A 20,776-nucleotide genomic window follows, 5' to 3' on the forward strand; every position below is an offset into this window, starting at 1 on the left:
TTAAATTATAAGAAGACAAAACAATAGCTTTTTATTTTTTACATGCAATTTGCCAATTTGATTTTGAGGGCTTCACAAATCACAAGTCCAATAAAACTTTAGCTCTGCCTCCACAGGACCACAGAGACATGACATGAGAATGAGACAAGACTTAGACAACACAACCATTAAAAAAAAAAATTCTCATTCAATTGACTAGCTTAGTTGGAGTCCAACCAAAGCCAAAATTTTGATTCACAAACATGAAACTGATGAAAAGAGTGAAACAAAATGTGACAACACAACCACATCCACGGACCACAAGGATCAAGGGCCAAACAAAGCGGTAAAGCTTCCTTTGCCCTTCTTTTCTTTTCACACTTCCACACTTTTTCAGTTTCAAGCTTGTGCTTCTCTACCTCTACACTTTCAACTTTTCTCTGCCTCTGCCTAGACTCTTTTCTCTTTGTGATTGTGTTGTGCTTCTACTCTTTTTTTTTTTTTTTTTTAATCTTCTCTTCTTAGTTCATTCAATCCTTAAATCTTCAGACCAATCTTTCTCTGGATGCTCCACACTCCACTGCTCTGCTTTCTTACTTCTCTGTCTCTCACCACCCACAAGCCACACAGCACAGCCTAGATCTTGCCACCTGTTGACCCATTTGCACAACCACAAATCATCAACTATGGTGAAGGTAAGTTAAATCCTTTTCATCATTCTCCTAAATCCCTAAATTTTTTTAGTTTTTGGATTAATTTTTTAATATCATGATTTAGCAATAGTAATATAATATACTATTGTGGTAACATTATATTTAATTGTTTGTGTGTTTGATTGTTGAAAAAATTGAAAATGTCATTGACATTTGGATGAATGTCTTATGTAGTTATGTTCACAGTTTCTTTAGATGTTTTAAATAGACTAGAATTTTAATTATATATTTTGCTTTGATAATTAGAGTACAGGGGCTTCTCCTACTGTAAATTTGGAAAGTGATGATGATACTATAATTGTGGATACTTCTATTGATCCTTCACCATCTTTAGGAGTTAATTCAAAATCAAAGTTTAAGACACCAAAAAGAGTTTCAAGGGGAAAAAAAAAAAAAAAGAAGGAAAAACAACACACTTCTTTAGTTTGGACTGAATTTGTGAAATTGCCTATTGATGAAAAAGGGTTAAGTAAGGCTACTTGTCAATGGTGTGGGAAATTGTTTTTGGCGAATAGTCATCATGGAACATCAAACTTGCATCGCCATCTTCTCAAAAGCTTAAAATGAAATGAAGTAAAAGAAGATGGTGAAGTTGAGGGTATGGTGTTACAAAACAAGATAACTCAAGAAGTGTTTCATGAGATGTTAGTGGAGGCTATTATCAAACATAATTTACCATTTAGCTTTGTTGAGTATGAGGGTAGTAGAAAAGTTTTCAGCTATCTAAGTTCAGATGTTAAACATAAATCTAGGAATACTTCAAAAGTTGATGTTCTAAAATTTTATAAGAAAGAGAAGGATGACGTTAAAAATAAGTTGAAATCAATTCCTAGTAGAATATGTTTGACTTCGGATTTATGGACCTCTATTACAAGTAAGGGATATATTTGTCTTACAGCGCATTATGTGGATGAGAATTGGGAATTGAAAAACATTATCTTGAATTTTTGTCATATTCCACCTCCACACACAGGAACTCTTTTATCGAAGAAAATTTTAAGTTTCTTGGAAGAATGGGGTATTGAGAAGAAAATATTTTCCATTACTTTAGATAATGCATCTAATAATGATAATGCATCTAATAAGAAAAAGCTTAATGAGGGGGGTTTATTGTTATGTGATGGTATCTTTTTCCATGTGCGTTGTGGTGCTCATATATTGAATCTTATTGTTCAAGAAGGATTGAAAGTAATAGATGACTCAGTGATTAAGATCCGAGAAATTATGAAACATCTTAAAGGATCAGAGAGTAAAATGTGCAGATTTGATGAATGTGCCAAGATAGTTGGTATGAAGAGAACAAAGGGTTTTCGTTTAGATGTGTGTACAAGATGGAATGCAACATATGACATGATTGACAGTGCTATGAGATATCATTCTGTGTTGAACCGTTTAGCAGAGAAAGATGCTAATTTCAAGCATTTCCATCAAGGGATGAATGGAATAGAGTTGAAAGGATAACTCGGTTTTTGAAACCTTGTAATGACATTACAACTTTATTTTCTGGAACTAATTACCCTACAGCAAATCTATATTTTCAAGGAGTGTCTCGAATTGAACTGCTCTTAGTTGAAGAAATGGAGAGCCAAGATTCATTTATCAGTAATATGGCAGAACAGATGAAAGTTAAATTTGACAAATATTGGGATTGTTATAGTGTGGTGCTAGCTTGTGCCATTGTTCTTGGTCCAAGGTATAAGTTGGATTATGTGGACTATATTTTCAAGAAAATAGAGCCAATTGAGCACATTGCTGAAATGAAGGTGGAGAGCATTAAGACTACATTGTATAAGCTTTTTTCAAAATATGAATGCCCCAAGCCTATGGCTACTACAAATGTTTCATCTTGTGTTGGGAGTTCTAGTCATACTAGCGGTGCTATGGATGATCCTAATGATGATGAAGATAAGGAAGATGATGTGAGTGAATTGCATTTTGTTTGGTATATGTTGTGCTATGTTTTTTTAATAATAAAGATTGTAATGTTGTGTGGTATTATTTTTCATCGCAATTTTTTTTAATGATTAGGAATTTGCTCATTATGAAAGTGGTCATGGTACCAAAACAAAAAAATCTCAGTTGAACTTGTATTTAGGAGAGCCTAGACTTGACAAAAAGCAAAATTGAAAGTTGGAAGTTCTCTCTTGGTGGAAAGAGCATTACAATCGGTTTCCAGAGCTCTCTTTAATGGCATGGGATCTCATGAGCATTCTGATAACCACTGTTGCTTCTGAATCAAGTTTTAGCATTGGGAAAAATATTCTTACTCCGTATCAATCATGTCTTTTACTTGAGAATGTGAAAGCTACATTATGTACTAAAAGTTGGCTATATGGATTTGAAGGTAATTTAATTTTTTTATAGTCATATTTATACAATTTTAATTCTTTATTGATTTGCTTTCATGGTACATTAAGTTATATTAAAATATTGTATTGTAGATGAAGATGCTGATAAAATTGGCCAACTTGAGTTACAATTTGCAAGTATGAATATTTGCAGTGCTGAATCTACTATCAACGTTGAGTAGATTGAGATTGAGGTATAATTCTTATAAAATATTTACTTATTCTTCTTTGCTTAATATGTTATGTTTATTTTTAAATCTTTTTTTGTTTAGTTTATCTTTCTAAGTAATCTAACTTTACTATTATTTTAAATGCAACAAGAACATGTGCACTTAAGAAGACCGATAACTTTCTACTTTGCTAGCTTACTTGTTTTGTTTGTTTTAAGATCTATCTCTTTTTGAAGTTGTAAACCTGTAATTATATGCATTTTGACAGTGAACTATTAACATTGAAGACTTTTTCTATTATGAATTTATGACTATAAATAAATTTTGTCATGCTTAAAAGTCAAAACTGTCAGAATTGGAAGGATATTAACAAGTGACATTAAGTGCAATTCATTTACTTAACTGATTTTATTCATTCTCTCTAAAAAGGTTGTCATTGATTTGTTTTTGTAATTGAAAAAAAAAAAAAACTTGTTTGAAAAATATGGGTAAACCCCGACTTGACCCGCAACTCGATTGACCCGTTTTGACTCGTGACCCGTTTGACCCGCAAACCCAATTGATCCAACCCGACCCACCCGTTTTGCCACGTCTAATTATTACCCAACTTGAGCTCCCATAACTACTCTCTATACAAGCCCCACAAATTATTTTGGGCCCACACAAATACTTACCATACCATTACCATATTAAGCCACAAAATTATATATTCTCTATAAAAAGTCCAAACTCATTTACCTTATGGGCAAAACCCAAAAAGCCCAACAAAACCCTCTACAAAGCCCGTTACTACACAGCACCCCTTACAAAGCTCGTTGCTACATGATACCCTAAAGTCCATTGCTACACGGCACCCCTTACAAATCTCATTGCTACACGACACTCTTACTAAGTCCGTTGCTACACGACAATATTTTTACAATATCTCAAACTATTACAAAAAAAAAAAAAAAGCCCAAATACTATTTTGGCAACTATTTCTAAAAGCCCAATATTATTTTGGCAATTATTTACAAAAGCCCAAATACTATTTTGGCAAATATTTCTAAAGACCCAATATTATTTTGGCAACTATTTCTAATAGCCCAATCTTATTTTGGCAACTGTTTACAAAAAGCCCAATATTATTTTGGCAACTATTTACAAAAACTCAAATACTACTAAAAGCCCAAGTACTACCCTTGGCAATAATTTATCAAAAGCCCAAATACTAGTTTGGCAAAATTTTACAAATACTCAAAAGCCCAAATACTATTCTTGGCAATATTCCATCACGGATCATGTCAACTTTTGCTACATCACTATTCAACCAACTTCTATTGCTACATGGAGAATCTTTGCTGAAAAATGTTCTCATGAAGAATTAAAGATCACTCTTACTGCCCTCCATAAGCAAGAATCAGATCCAAGTCTTACTTGAATCCATCCAGTAATTCCATTACACTATTCCAGACTACCTACTACTGTATTTTCACATCACACAATCTTCCCAGCTGCTGTAAAGGCCTAAAACATTACTGCACCAGTAAAAGTCTTGCACCGCTAGAAAGTAATTTTATGAAGATGAGCACTCCACAATCCTTGTTACTTTTGATCATGATCTAATGAATGGAGAAAAATGCAAGAAGCCAATGGCCAACAACTTGACAAGAATCCACGTACCGCTAGAAAAGATGAAGTTGTTTCCAAACTATCCAAATCCAACAAAGGATCTATCAAAGGAGACAACCAGAATCATCAATATTACTGCTCCCATCAACATTGACACAATGCTACATAAGACTATCAAGCACTTCTAACAACATTGTCAAGTGGCACCCTTGATTCTTACTTAAGGGCAACAAGAGGTTCGCTGAACTTACTTCCTAAACACAAGGGGAAAGCTACCACCATACTATTCTATTGCTGGATCCAGACCATCGCCATCAATCTGGAATTTCCTATCTTACCACTAGAACTCATGCCAACCATTCTTTCCTAGAAGCTGCCAATAATGTTTCCTTCATAGACAATGACACAAAGACCAAATATTTTCAATCATTATCATCTACTCAACAATCATTACATTCAGCAAATCAGAAAGTCATCTAGAATGATAAATCAACTATTCAAATCAACAAAAGATTACTCCAGCAGTAAATTGACACACACCCATCAGCTTGCCTAGGCAGACAAGACAAACTCCAACTACTCATGTTCAGAACTCTAGCAGATCCATCAATCTATACAAATGTCTCCAGCATATAGACTTATTGATCTAGTATGCTCAATCAAGAAATCATCATACAAGATCATGACCACAAGTACCTACACTATTTCATGCAGCAAAGTGCCAATTTCACTGCTGAATTTGTCAAGGTACTCCTCACTTGCTAATATATGCTTATCCAAGGCCTCTTTACACTTGGGGGCTTGGTCTTATTGATCAAAAGGTTCCATCTCTAGGGGCTACAATTGGATATTAATCACAACAAAGTACAACAATATCAATGGAGGCATTTCCACTATACGAGTCTATTGGTCCAGCAGTGGCCAACTCCTTTCAAGAACACATTACTTATAAATTCGACACTCTCACAAAATTACACGCGACAAATGAAGCTCTATCCATTGGAGTACTATTATATCAAGCCGTGGCAATCCCACGCACCTTTTTCAAAGTCGTGGTAGTCCCACGCACTACATTATTGGAATCATAGTGGTCTTATGCATCACACTGCTGGAATCTTTGCAACGTCATCATCAAAGTTGCAGTGATCTTACACTTGGGGGCTTGGTCTCTTACTATCTATTTGAGAGGACTACATATAAATCTACATGAAGACCAATCACTCCACCAATTAAATCAAGGCTACTGCTCTAGCCATGGAACTTTCTGCTACATTGAATCTCTACATGTCTAGCAACAGCTATTCTATTACTCCAACAGTGCTGTCAAATCTAGCAACATGATCATCACTTATGACTCTATCAATACAATCATGATCATGCAGCCAACCCTACAAGTGGCCATTCAATCTCCATGCTTCCTAAAGCAACTCTTCCAACAAGGATGAAATCTCAATGGGAAGCTCATATTATCTTGGCCATCTCCATCAAATTTCTTCAAGAATTGACTACAATCAGCAATATCAGCAAAATATTCATTTGCTATGATATCAAACTACATTCTAGACTGCTCTAGTAGTAAGCTCAATATTCAGACTTTCAGCAGCAACAACTTCAATTCGCTGAATCAAGAGTGGTATTCGCTCTAGTCGTAACATTGAAAGTTGTGCAAATACTATTTCTGAATGGACCAATCGCGGTCACAACTACAAGAATGAAGTTAGCTCCAAATGCATTGACTTCAACAAACTCAATCATAATCAAAGCAGCATAACATTTAGCTGCAATCCTGACCAGCTACAATATTACCCTACTGCCCTCAATCTAGCAACACCACATCTAGCTGCAATTTTGACCAGCTACAATATCGTCTTGCTACCCTCAATCCAGCAGCACCATATCTAGTTGCAATCCTGACCAGCTGCAACATTACCTTGCTGCCCTTAATTTAGTAACACCACATCCAGCTACAATCATGACCAACTGCAACATTACCTTGCTGCTCTTAATCTAGCAACATCATCTCCAGTAGTCAACAATCTCAAACTAGATCATCTAAAAAAGTCTTCAACCAAACCTTGTACAAGCCTATGCACTTGGGGGGTTAAATGTTGAGGACTCTTTTTTCACCCCATATGGCACTACTTCATTGGCAACCCATGCCACATCAACATATTATTGATTTTTTGGGTAAATCTCTTTAAAGTCCAAAATAAGCTCATATCTCATTCAACTACACTGATTGGGCTCACATGGCCCACGAGATCCTTACTTCAAGAGGCAGATTCATGGTCCACATTTCCTCTTCATCAATTGGGATCATAACCCATGACATCATCAACATCAACATATGGATCAAGCTCAAGCAATGAATCAAAACTCATAGCCCATATTACCTCTCTCATATTCATGGAAAGTGGCTTCTCCAACAAAAGCCCATATTTACACAAAATGACAACCAAACCCAAGGTACATTATCTCATCTTTGGCTTATGATCCAAGCTCATAAGTCTCTTTGGGGAAACTTTGGGAGTCGTGATCTGGAGGGCCAAGATGTATGTTTAGTAAAGCTCCAACAGTTTAAAGTTGATAAAAGAAACATGTTGCTTGACGTATCTTCTCCAACTCCCTGAACTCTAACGAGTCCGTGTGTAGCGGGTAAGATATGATAAGCCTCTCTTACCGTATAGCACTTAAGATGATAAAACTCCCCATTGATCTTTTCCTAAAACTTAGTATTCATCATATGACAAACACTCAAAAACTCCAACCATCTAAATGCTGAACAAATAACTATTCATTCAATCTCCAACTGTTCCTATATGAATTTAGAAACCCAATCATATTATTTGACATAAACTACATTACTACTTTTAGCTAAAATCCAACTCAAACACATGGCCTAATCTAATTGGCTATCTTTAATCTCCAAATATATAAAGTATTCATGATATCTCCAATACTATTATTGATTTTTTGTATAAATCTCTTTAACGCCCAAAATAAGCTCATATCTCATTCAACTACATGGATTGGGCTCACATGGCCCAGGAGATCCTTACTTCAAGAGGCAGATTCATGGTCCACATTTCCTCTTCATTAATTGGGATCATAACCCATGACATCATCAACATCAACATATGGATCAAGCTTAAGCAATGAATCAAAACTCACGGCTCATATTACCTCTCTCATATTCATGGAAAGTGGCTTCTCCAACAAAAGCCCTTATTTACAAAAAATGACAACCAAACCCAAGGTACATTATCTCATCTTTGGCTTATGATCCAAGCTCATAAGTCTCTTTGGGGAAACTTTGGGAGTAGTGATTTGGAGGGCCAAGATGTATGTTTAGTAAAGTTCCAGCAGTTTAAAGTTGATAAAAGAAACATGTTGCTTGGCGTATCTTCTCCAACTCCCTGAACTCTAACGAGTTCGTGTGTAGTGAGTAAGATATGGTAAGCCTCTCTTATCATATAGCACTTAAGATGATAAAACTCTCCATTGCTCTTTTCCTAAAACTTAGTATTCATCATATGACAAACATTCAAAAACTCCAGCCATCTATATGCTGAACAAATAACCATTCATTCAATCTCCAGCTGTTCCTATATGAATTTAGAAACCCAATCATATTATTTGACATAAACTACATTACTACTTTCAGCTAAAATCCAACTCAAACACATGGCCTAATCTAATTGGCTATCTTTAATCTCCAAATATATAAAGTATTCATGATATCTCCAATACCCAGCTATCATCTACCACAATCAGACCAAATATTCTTCTACCAGCTGCTAGAGCAGAGCATTAAATGCTCTTCTTGCTCACCAAGATTAAGTCACAACACAATGAGACTTCGACTAGATCTTTAAAGCTTTATTAACTATCAATCAATCATTTTATTGCTTACTAAAAATGTGTTGAAATAGAATCTTGGACCAAAAATACAAACAACTAAAAAAGGAAACATTTCCAGCAAAACACCAGCAGTTGTTGATGCCCGGTGTTGATCGGAAAAAACAGTTGGGCCTTCGTTCGACCACCTGCCGTGGCGATGCTCCCACGCGCGCGGGGCTTGTTGAAGGCCCTTCTCGATAATGGTGTGGTTCGCGCGGAGCTTCGAGTGCCCGCTTTCTTGAGGGAGGAAGGTAGGTCTACCTTTGAAGGTATGGCAGGAATCTTGGCCAAATTTTAGGTGATTACCAAAGGTAAGTGAAGTCGCCACCAATCATTAGGTTTTTCTAAAGTGTGATTGGTCGCGTGTTTCTAGTTGATTTTATTACCAATCCTAAGCTAAGAAAAATAGAATTTTTCCTAATATAATGTGGATGGCAAAAAATCTTGATTCTTGAGTCCGGAAGTTTGGTTATGTTTGGGGAAGGTGTTAGGCACCCCACAATACTTGTCCAAGGACAGTCCTTTGTTTTGATAAAACCTTAATTTTTGAAGATTGGCAATAAAAAACATGATTTTGACATTGGCTTTTGGGGCTTTGCATGTATAAGGGGCTTTAAGGTTTGGCTTTTGAATGGGTGTGGTCCCAATCTATGCTTTCCTAATGCATCGGGCAAAGTACCAGATTTCCAAGGTGAAAATCCGGTAACATGTTACCTTACTTTCGCGGCGGAAATTAGGCATCACTTTGCCTTAGGTGACATGGACTGTGACAATCACACTAGAAGGGGCGAGCAAGTATATATATACATACATCATCCACAATGCACGCACACAAAGTAGGAAAGTAAATGCCTACGTCCCTAGAGCATGGCCCAAAATATTGGTGCAGGAAAGTAAACAGGGGTTGCCATACTCTAGAGATGAGGACAAATGGTACATGGTATGATATACCTAATACAACCCATCTAAGAGAGAAATTAGGGAGGAAGGAAGGAGGTTTAAAAGAGTACATAACCAAATGGGAGAGTCTAGACCTTTAAATCTATTGAACATAGCCACTTAGCTTATATCCACATACTCGCATCCTTGCCCTTTTTGCTTGAGCCTAGGAGACTGTGTCCTAGCACCATGCGTCCTCACTCCATGTCTATACATGCAAAGGCAAAGACAAGAAACTAGCAAACAAGCAATGGAAGAAAAAGATGCAACGAGCATATGAAAGAGGTATAAAGTAGATAACCCTGATAGACGTGGCAAGCAAAGAAACAAGAAAACAATCAAACAAGTGAGAAGGCAAACAAGCAAGAAAGCAAACAAAAGGTGGTGTCCATGAAGGACAAATGTAGGTTTGGATCGAATGTCCATAATTTCATTGTGTTGAAGCACGAACGACACACTTGCAAGCAAGACTCATGCATGGACATGTGAGCAAGTGTGCAAAGATGCATAGAAAGCCAACAAGTGGCCTGAACAAACATGGTAAGCATAGCATCACACGGAGCAGAAAGGGAAGGGTATATATGAAGCAACATGGCATCCGGAGATGCTTCCAAAATGGTCACATCCAAACAAGGTCTCGTGGGCGTCGGATGTAACCAAATAAGATCAAGTCCGCGAAAGGCGTCAAGCATGGCAAAGCCTAAAACAAGAGAGGCTAGCATAAGTATAAAGTATAGAAGCAAGCAAGCATAGATATGCAAATAGGATGATCCAAACACTTTGATGTGGGCCTTGGTGTATGGACGATGACAAAGACCATAGGGTCTAGATTAGGTCCTAACCATTAGGCCAAAACACAAAAAAATGTGATAAAAGGAACAAATGGGCTACAATAGCACATGACATGACAAACAAGGTCTAGCCCTAAGTACATAAACATGACGTGAAGCATGCAAGCACATAGATGATGTCATAAAGCATGTAGAGAACATCGATCTCAACATGTAAACACATCGATCTACATATATAAACATGGAAATGTGCATGTAAGCATGTGGATATACATCTAAGCATGTAGATATAAACATAAAGGCATGGGAGAACACAAACCCAAGCATACAAGCATGTGACTGACATGGACATAGGTGTAGAAGCATAGAACATGCATACAAACATGTAGCTCTAAGCAAGGCATAGTCGGAGACATAATATCAAGCATGTGAGCATGTAGACTCAAACATCAGTACATGGGAAAGAAAATATCTAAGCATCTAAAGCATGGCAAAAACCATAAAACATGTAGAAGAGGCAACTAACACATGAACAAACATGGAAGCATATGGAAATAAGCTAAAAAGCATGCTCAAAGCAAGATAAAGCAAGAATCATGCTAGATAAAGCAATGAATCATGTTATTAAGGAAAAAAGAGCAAGGTAAATGCTAGAAAAAGATTTAGAAAGTTAGGGGTGTGGATAGTAGCTAGTAGCTAAAAAGCTACATCCACACCCCTAAACCCCAAATCCAAGGTGTAGAATGAAGGAAAAGAAGATTGGGTATAAGGACAATACCTTGTTTTATTGTTGAAGAGAAGAATCAAGAGGCTTTGATTTGTTTTGTGAGTATTTTTGTGTGTAAAAATGTGTTTGGAAGTGAGAGGAAATGTGTAGAAAACGTCGAGACAAAGAGCAGGACCCAAGAAAGTCTTTTTTTTCTTGGTCTGGAGGTGCCTGGGGACTTTTATAGCCTCGGCATGCTTTACGAGGTAGCACACCTAGAGATGAGGATGAATGGTACATGGCATGATATACCTAATACAACCCATCTAAGAAAGAAATGAAGGAGGAAGAAAGGGGGTTTAAAAGAGTACATAACCAAATGGGAGAGGCTAGACCCTTAAATCTATTGAACATAACCGCTTGGCTTATATCCACATGCTCGCATCCTCGCCCTTTTTGCTTACGCCTGGGAGACTATGCAGTAGCTCCATACGTCCTTACTCCATGTGTATACATGCAAAGGCAAAGACAAGAAACCAATAGACAAGCAATGGAAGGAAAAGATTTAAAGAGCATATGAAAGAGGCATAAAGCAGATAAGCAAAATAGACATGGCAAGCAAAGAAACAAGAAAACAAGCAAACAATCGAGAAGGCAAACAAGCAAGAAAGCAAACAAAAGGTGGTGTTTGCAAGGGACAAATGTAGGTTTGGATCGAATGTCCATAATTTCATTGTGTTAAAGCATGGACGACACACTAACAAGCAAGACTCATGTATGGACATGTGAGCAAGCGTGCAAAGATGCATAGAAAGCCAATGGGTGGCGCGAACAAATATGGTAAGCATAGCATCGCAAGGAGAAAAAAGGGAAGGGTGTATATGAAGCAACCCGGCATCTAGAGATGCTTCCAAAATGGTCACATCCAAACAAGGCCTCATTGGCGTCGGATGTAACCAAACAAGATTAAGCCCACAGAGGGTGTCAAGCGTGGCAAAGCCTAGAACAAGAGAGCACAAGCATAAAGCATAGAAGCAAGCAAGCATAGACATGCAAATAGGATGATCTAAACCCTTTGATGTGGGCCTTGGTGTATGGACAATGACAAAGACCATAGAGTCTAGATCGGGTCCAAACCATTAGGCCAAAACACAAGAAAATGCGATAAAAGGAACAAGTGGGCTATAATAGCACATGGCATGACAAACAAGGTCTAGGCCTAAGCACATAAACATGGTGTGAAGCATGCAAGCACATAGATGATAGCATAAAGCCTGTAGAGAACATCAATCTAAGCATGTAAACACACCGATCTACACATATAAGCATGGAAATGCACATGTAAGCATGTGGATATTCATCTAAGCATGTAGATATAAACATAAACTCATGGGAGAACGCAAACCCAAGCATACAAGCATGTGACCAACATGGACATAGGCGTAGGAGCATAGACCATGCATACAAACAGGTAGATCTAAGCAAGGCATAGCCGGAGACATAATATCAAGCATGTGGGCATGTAGACCCAAACATCAGTACATGGGAAAGAAAAGATCTAAGCATCTAAAGCATGGCATAAAGCATAAAACATGTAGAAGAGGCAACTAACACATGAACAAACCTGGAAGCATATGGAAATAAGCTAAAAAGCATGCTAAAAGCAAGATAAAGCTAGAATTATGCTATTAAGGAAAAAAGAGCAAGATAAATGCTAGAAAAGATTTCGAAAGTTAGGGGTGTGGATAGTAGCTAAAAAGCTACATCCCCACCCCTAAACCCTAAATCCAAGGTGTAGAACCAAGGAAAAGAAGATTGGGTATAAGGACAATACCTTGTATTTTTGGTGAAGAGAAGAATCAAGAGGCTTTCATTTGGTTTTTATGTGTGTTTTTGTGTGTAAAAATGTGTTTGGAAGAGAGGGGAAATGTGTAGAAAACGTCCAGGCAGAGAGCAGGACCCAGGAAAGTCTTTTTTTTTTCTTGGTCTAGAGGTGCCTAGGGCCTTTTATAGCCTCGGCACGCTTTACGAGGTAGCGCACCTTGTAGGGCCGCCAGCAATCCTTCAAGGGCTACCACCTGTGAAGCCGCTCGGATGGCTTTGATCTTGAAACCCTAGAAAGATCTTGACTTCCAGTTTCTAAAAAGGTATGGAACTTGAAAATCTAACGATCAAATCAAAAGTTATGGCTCCCCGAAGTTAGTGGTGCATTGATTGGTGCGTTAACCCGGTTTTCATGATATCCGGCCATTATAACTCTGATTTTGACCCATGAATAGTCGTTAGACTGAGAATTTGATAATCTTCACAATGACGTTAGTTTCAACTCGTTTTGATGGCCGGATCAAAATTAGGGTTTCTAGAGCTCATTGAGAGTTAACTCCAAGTCAAACTTGGTCAAAGTTGCCAAAAATCTCTGAAAGCTTGGGTTTGATGTAAAACTATGAAAGGTGTTTTTTAAAGGGAATTTTGACTTTGTTTGACTTTTGGTCAACCTAGGGTTGACTAGGGGCATTGGTCATTTTAGCTGAAAAAGGCACTTTGGGTTCTCTAGTGTCCGAATAGGTTGCACCACATCATTCTGGATGTTCTCACGGCCCCATGAAGAGAAAATAATATTTTTCAATTTTTCGGGGTCCAACACGCAAATCGAGGTGGACAAAATATGATATCAATAGCAATGTGTTCAGCACTTGACACCTAACTAAAATTGACATCATTAGCCATTTAATGCTCAAATCTCTGCAGGTAGCTGCTATACACAAAATGGCAAGATACCCTTAAAAGATATTTTACCATTTTCAGCCAAACCCATGAAATAAATGCTGAATATTCTCTCCAGCAGGCTGACATCATCTAGCTGACCTCATCTACTTCTGCCCCAAGCAACAACTGTCTTATGACAGCTGTGACAGCCTTTCCTGATAGCTGGGACAACTTTTTCAAAAATGCTGTGATAGCTAACCTAGTAGCCTTAACAATACTGAATTTCCTCCTTTGGCTAAAAACCAAAACCAGCTAAAAAACTTTCTTTTTCTTGCTAAAATACTTTCCCTTTCTGCTACTCTTTCCTTTACCAACTATTACCCAAAATAGCAAGAACACCTTAAAGCTAAATATACCATTTATGGCCAAATCCTAGGAATGATTTTCTGAAGATTTATTGCTGATTAAGACAAATTTTGGCTGAGATTCTTTGCTAAATACCCCCTAATCTCAACTATAAATAGAACCCCTCATCAACACACCAAAACACACCAATAGAGAAGAACAACTTTTTCATAAACAATTCTCTCTCCTTCTAATTATCTTCTTAAGCTCTTAATGAAATTCTGAGCTTTTGAGTTTTTAGTTTCCAAATTAGGAACTAAACTCTTTAGCCATTAGCTCATAACTGCCCTTCATAAGCCCTTATCCATCCTCTAGCGAAAAATCCCAGCAGCATTGCTAAACACATTACAACACCATTACTCTCTCATACTCATTCTCTCACTTTCCATATTCAGAAAATACATCTATCTTGTTGTCCATATCTCTAAACACCTCTTTCTCCATTTCTCTTACACAATCTCATACACACTTACTACAACATTACATATAACATACCATAACACTTCTAAACTCCTCTCTCACACTCCCTTACTGTGAAATCTCTTGTTTTGCTACCCATAAACACATCTAGATACTCTTCTCCACCTCTTTTATAAAAACCCTTCTCATGGAAGGCATAAACTCTTCTCCACCTAACTTATAAAAGCCCTTCTCATGGAAGGTATAAACTTCTAATACTAAACCCCTTCTCCTAGAAGGCACCAAGATCTCATATCAAAGCCCTTCTCATAGAAGGTACAAATCTATCTTACATAAAGCCCTTCTCATGGAAGGCACAAACCTATCTTACAAAAGCCCTTCCCATGGAAGACAATACTATTCATAACTCCACAATAACTAAAAGAGCATTGTCAAGGGGAAATTCATTTAAGTGCATGATAAAGGGGACAAACTTAACCAACCTCTCCACACAACTGGATGTACTCTCTCTCCCTCCAGTTGCACCCATTTTTTCCCTTTCAATCTTGAAGTTATCATGGCATATTGCCTTTCCACCGCTGGAGTCATTCTACTGGAATGATATCAACTCACTGATGCTATATAGCTAGAGCTACAAATCATACAAAGATAAGTGACTTTGCTTCCATATCTCTAAATTTACATTATTGAATACATGATTATTTCACCATTAAATACATATTACTTTATTTCAACTACTATTACAACTATTAATCAAAGTTATCATATCAAACACACATTATTTATTATTTCAATCATTATCATGATTTTTAGACTTTGGGCTTTACCGATTTTGCAGGCCTAAAACTATGCCGGTAACCATTGGACTACGTGGCCTAATGTTGAGTTCCGGATGCAACTCCTTAAACATATTCAGGTCTAGCAAGGTCACCCCTCCAATGAACAACACATGGCCAAGCAACGAAAAAAAAGGCCCCCGAACACCCATTCTAATCTCGTTCACATTTAAATAAAATAATGAATTAAACAACGATTCAACACATGCATATGTTTCTCATTTATGCTAAATTTTTCATTTTGTTGTTAAGTTTGCAATGGTGCTCTATATGTTAAATTTTGACAAGGATATTATTGGTACACAAGATGCTGAATTAAGGAACTCTTTCAATGATTCAGGGTTTGAAGTGTTTAAAAACAATCTCATCAATGCAATATCCTAGCTGATAGAAGAATTATGCAAAATAAGCATGCTTTTATTATTAATATTATTATTATGAGTTAGGTTCAAGCTATATCTGGTGTAACTCTAAACAATGTTACACCACTCAATAACTTGTTATTGAATTAATCTTTTGAAAATCTAACTATTGAGTTACATGTTCTATATGTTCTTAACATGCATGCCAATTTTCATATCAATCAAATGTTATTTACCATTTGATCCATAAATTCATCCTTTATGCATTATTTGAAACTACAAAAACTTGAATTTTGACAATTGATTGGTGACATGGCTATTAATCTTTAATCACCTTAAAATTTTGTAAACATGGAGAATATATGAAGATAATGTAATCTAACAGTGAATTTTTCAATATTCACATCCCATTAAAAAATATTGAGTCGTGTAATATTGCTTAAAGTTACACCAAGTGTAACTTTAACCCAACTTTATTATTATTATTATTATTATTATTATTATTATTATTATTATTATTATTATTATTATTATTATTATTATTTTCTTTTGTAAATATACTTTTTTGAGAATTGGATTGGGGGAGAAGAAAAATCCTAGTTGAAATTGTGTAGTTAAGTTTATGATTTTGGCATATTGTGGGTGGTGATGTAACATCTGTGGTCCTTAATGTTCTCAATTTTGGGGTGGTGCCAGAGTCTCTTAATTCCACTTTTATTGCCTTGATCCCAAAAGTAAAACACCCAAAGAAAGCTGTTGATCTCCACCCTATTAGCCTTTGTAATGTGGTCTATAAATTGATTTCCAAAGTGCTAGTGAACCGTTTGAAAAAATTCCTAGCTAGTGCTATCCCGAAATCTCAAAGTGCATTCTTGTCGGGTAGGCTTATTTCGGATAATGTGCTTGTGGCCTTTGAAACTCTGCATTACCTTAAGAGGAAAACAAATGGGAGAGTGGGTCAAATGGCGCTTAAGCTGGACATAAGCAAAGCTTATGATAGGGTTGAATGGGAATTTTTGGAGCATGCTATGAGGAATCTCGGGCTTGGGGAAAGAATGGTCAGTCTCATCATGTCTTGCATTAGTTCTATATCCTATTCTGTTTTGCTCAATGGGCAACCTGTTGGTAATATCACACCTAGTCGTGGCCTTCGACAAGGTGATCCTCTGTCGCCTTATCTCTTCCTAATCTGTGCTATGGGTTTGCAAAGTTTATTGACTAAAGCTGAAGTTGAGGGGCATATTCGGGGTGTAGCTATCTGTAGAAATGGCCCAAAAATATCACACTTATTTTTTGCAGATGACAGTGTGTTATTTTGCAGTGCCAAAGAAGCTGAGTGTTAGAAAATTCTTGATATTCTAGCTATCTATGAGAGGGGTACAGGTTAGAAGATTAATCGTGAGAAAACTAATATCTTTTTTAGTTCTAACACCCCCCATGAGGTTCGGGTTCAGATTCAACAGGTCTTGGGTGTTCCAGCTATTCGCCAATTTGAGAAGTATTTGGGTTTGCTAGCTTTGGTGGGTAGGGCAAAAAAAAAAAAAATAGAGTTTTATCTATATTAAAGAAAGAGTGTGGAAAAAACTTCAAGGGTGGAAAGAGAAACTCTTGTCTCAGGCGGGTAGGGAAGTTCTGATCAAGTCAGTAATTCAGGCAATACCAACTTATACCATGAGTTGTTTTAAACTTCCAAAGGGGCTTGTTAAGGATCTGGAAGGATTAATTCACAAATTTTGGTGGGGTTATGGTGGAGAGCATCGGAAATCCCATTGGGTGAAATGGGAGCGCTTATGTGAAGCCAAAGAAGGTGGTGGGATGGTGTTTAAAGAAATTGAAAAATTCAATGATGCTTTATTGGTGAAACAAGTGTGGCGATTGATTAATAATCCTGATCCTCTATGCCATAGAGTTTTTAAGGCCCGTTTCTTCCCGGATTGCTCTATCTTGGAAGCTCAAGCTTCAAGTTCGGGGTCTTATGCTTGGAAAAGCATTATCAATGCTAGGGATGTAATTCGAAAAGGGATGGTTTGGCACATAGGTACAGGGGAGGCTGTGCGAATTAAGGAGGATAGATGGCTGCCTGGAAGTACTAACTGTTCAGTCCTATTACCCCTTCCATCTTTGGCTCCTGATGTGAAAGTTTCCTCTCTAATTGATCAAGAAACAGTAGCATGGAAAGCGGAGGTTGTGTAGCAACTGTTTTTTCCCTATGAAGCCAAGATTATCTTGGGAATTCCTTTGAGCATTCGACATCCTGATGATCGTATTACATGGGCGTTCACGCCGTCTGGTATGTTCACTACTTGTAGTGCTTACAAAATGCTAGTTTCCTGTGATTCATCTTTTAGTGCAGGTAGCTCAAACCCAGAAGCTCAGAAAAAAATTTGGAAGGGTATTTGGCAGCTACGGGTCCCTAACAAAATAAAGCACTTTGTGTGGCGAATATGCAATAACGCCTTGCCAACAATGGTGAACCTTCATCGATGTAATATTGTTCCAAATGCGAATTGTGCACTGTGCAAGGATCATCCTGAAGACTCCATCCATGCACTTTGGGCTTGTGAAGTTATTTCGGGTGTGTGGAATACGTTGGACTAGTTCAACCAATCCGTGCCGGCAGAATCGATCTCCTTCAATGATTTACTTTCCAGGTTCCTGTTTTTCCGTGAGGAGTTCAGAGCTGAGATTTTTGTTACCATTGCGTGGTTCCTGTGGAATAGACGTAATGCAATCCACTTTGGTCGTCCAGCCCTTCCTATCCAAAGCGTTTGCAGTAGAGCAGGGAGTTACCTGCAAGAGTTTCTTCAAGCCCAGACAGAGGAGCCCGCTTCACCCCGTCCTCCTCCTATGCAACAGTGGCGCCCCCCTGAACCTCAATGTTTTAAGGGAAACTTCGATGCCGTGGTGTTTCGTGCCTCACGTTTGGCGGGTTTAGGTGTCATTGTTCGTAACAATAGTGGGGAGGCTGTGGGTGCCCTGTCTTCGTCCATTCCTTTGGCCCGCTCAGTGGCGGATTTAGAAGCCTTAGCTTGTTTGAAGGCTGTTCAGTTTGCACTGGAGCTTGGTCTCACTCGTGTTGTGTTTGAAGGGGATTCTACAGTTTATCATTAATGCTCTTCTTCACAGGGCGGGTGATATGGCTAGTTTCGGCAATATTTTAGGCGATATTCGGATGCATTCTGATGTTTTTCACTTCGTAGAATTTGCTTATGTTAATCGTAGTTGTAATGTTGTGGCTGATGCGCTTGCTAAGAAAGCTAAGTCAGTTAGGGGGGTTCAGGCTTGGCTAAATGATTTGCCAGCTGATATTGCCCCGTTGCTACAATGTGATGTTCATTAAGTTTTGTTTTGTGGAATAAAGTTCCCAGGTCTTTGATCTGGCTTCTCAAAAAAAAAAAGTTTATGATTTTGTATAATTTATTATATATTGTGAGTGCGACTGTTAAATATGCTTTGGACCATGAGAAAAATGTTTTGTATGTATTTATTCTCATTTTGGTGATTGAATATTGTTTGGGTTTTTTTTTCTTTATAGTCTCAACACCCGCCATGTTTTGATAAGCTAATAGCTAGACTCAGGTTCTTTTTGGAGTAATTGAGTTTGATATTCATGCTAATTGGTTACCCATTGGCTGTTACCATTGCGTTTTCTTCTAGGCAATGTATATAATGAGTGATAAAAATAATGGACTAATGTGAATAATAATTTTCTCACATATAAATAATTTAAGTTATAAAATAAATGGGAGGATATACGTCAGGCTATGAGACATATGAAATTGAGATAATGAAATTCGTTTAGTTTAGCAAGACTAAACAAGAATATTAAACATTATTAAATGAATATAAATTTGTCAATTCCGAAGTTAATGTACTCGGAATTAAATTTATGTTAACAAATGTGGCAATCAACATCATAGAAGATGTGTAGCAATATATTAAGATCAAATCAATGAGAAAAGAGTATTTTCATGTGTATGTAATTTAAACCATGAGGTATATATAAATAAATTCGAAAAAATATGTTAGAACTTAGGACAAGCAAGTGAATTTGGCAATATTAAATGAATATATTAATCTATGCCCAAGTTAATATATATAACATTACAACTCATTCCAATAAATGTTTTAGGTAACATTATATGAAGAAATCTATAAATATTTAAAGAGAGCAAGATATATAGGAACTTATCTTTTTTTTGAGAAGATATAGGAACTTATCTTAGTTGCAAGCAATTCATATTCTTCTCTTGACCAAAACAAATCATGAGGTACGTATCGTAAGTCAAGCCCAAAGATATATGCTAGCAAGCGTGAAATTGCAACAACTATAAAAGCTTGCAAAAATAGTTCACACAACTTGAAAAAAAAATAGATGTTAGCTTCAAGAAATAGGGGAAATAGAAAGTGATGAGTTGGAGAAAGAGACGCTACGATGGCTGGCCTAAATGCCTCAAAACCTACTTGTTTAAGGGGAGAATGCCCATTCAAATTTGTTGGAAGCAAGAGTCAATGGCAGCTTTTTATTGATGCTGGTCCATTTATTTATGGAAGAAATGATTATGTTGGATGAGACCTTATTATACAGCAAGTGTAACATTGTTTTTATGACTTGCACATGAATTAAGAAGCATGGGCCCAATGGTCTCACATCTATATATATATATATATATATATATATGGAAAATGCTATTGATTGCCCTTAGGACATTGGTTAAGAATCCAGTTAAAAAAAGTTTTTATGGGGAAAAAAAAAAAACAATTAATGTTTTGACAATTTTTTTCATTTCCTATAAAAATGATGTCAAAACTTTCTTAAAATAGATTGTTTACGAGTACCCTGACCCTATATATATATATATATATATATATATATATTGCAGGCTCATT

The 20,776-nt window shown here is 37.0% G+C and overlaps 1 protein-coding gene across 1 annotated transcript; it reads left to right on the forward strand.

Annotated features, from left to right (window-relative positions):
• Positions 1-17,557: 17,557 nt before the first annotated feature.
• LOC115961661 (uncharacterized mitochondrial protein AtMg00310-like) lies at positions 17,558-18,079 on the forward strand. The gene has a single exon (XM_031080598.1). It carries the CDS (start codon positions 17,558-17,560, stop codon positions 18,077-18,079), a length of 522 nt encoding a protein of 173 aa, XP_030936458.1.
• The last annotated feature ends 2,697 nt before the right edge of the window (positions 18,080-20,776 follow it).

This window comes from Quercus lobata, chromosome 9 (assembly GCF_001633185.2).
Source record: "Quercus lobata isolate SW786 chromosome 9, ValleyOak3.0 Primary Assembly, whole genome shotgun sequence".
In the NCBI taxonomy this organism is placed as follows: domain Eukaryota; kingdom Viridiplantae; phylum Streptophyta; class Magnoliopsida; order Fagales; family Fagaceae; genus Quercus; species Quercus lobata.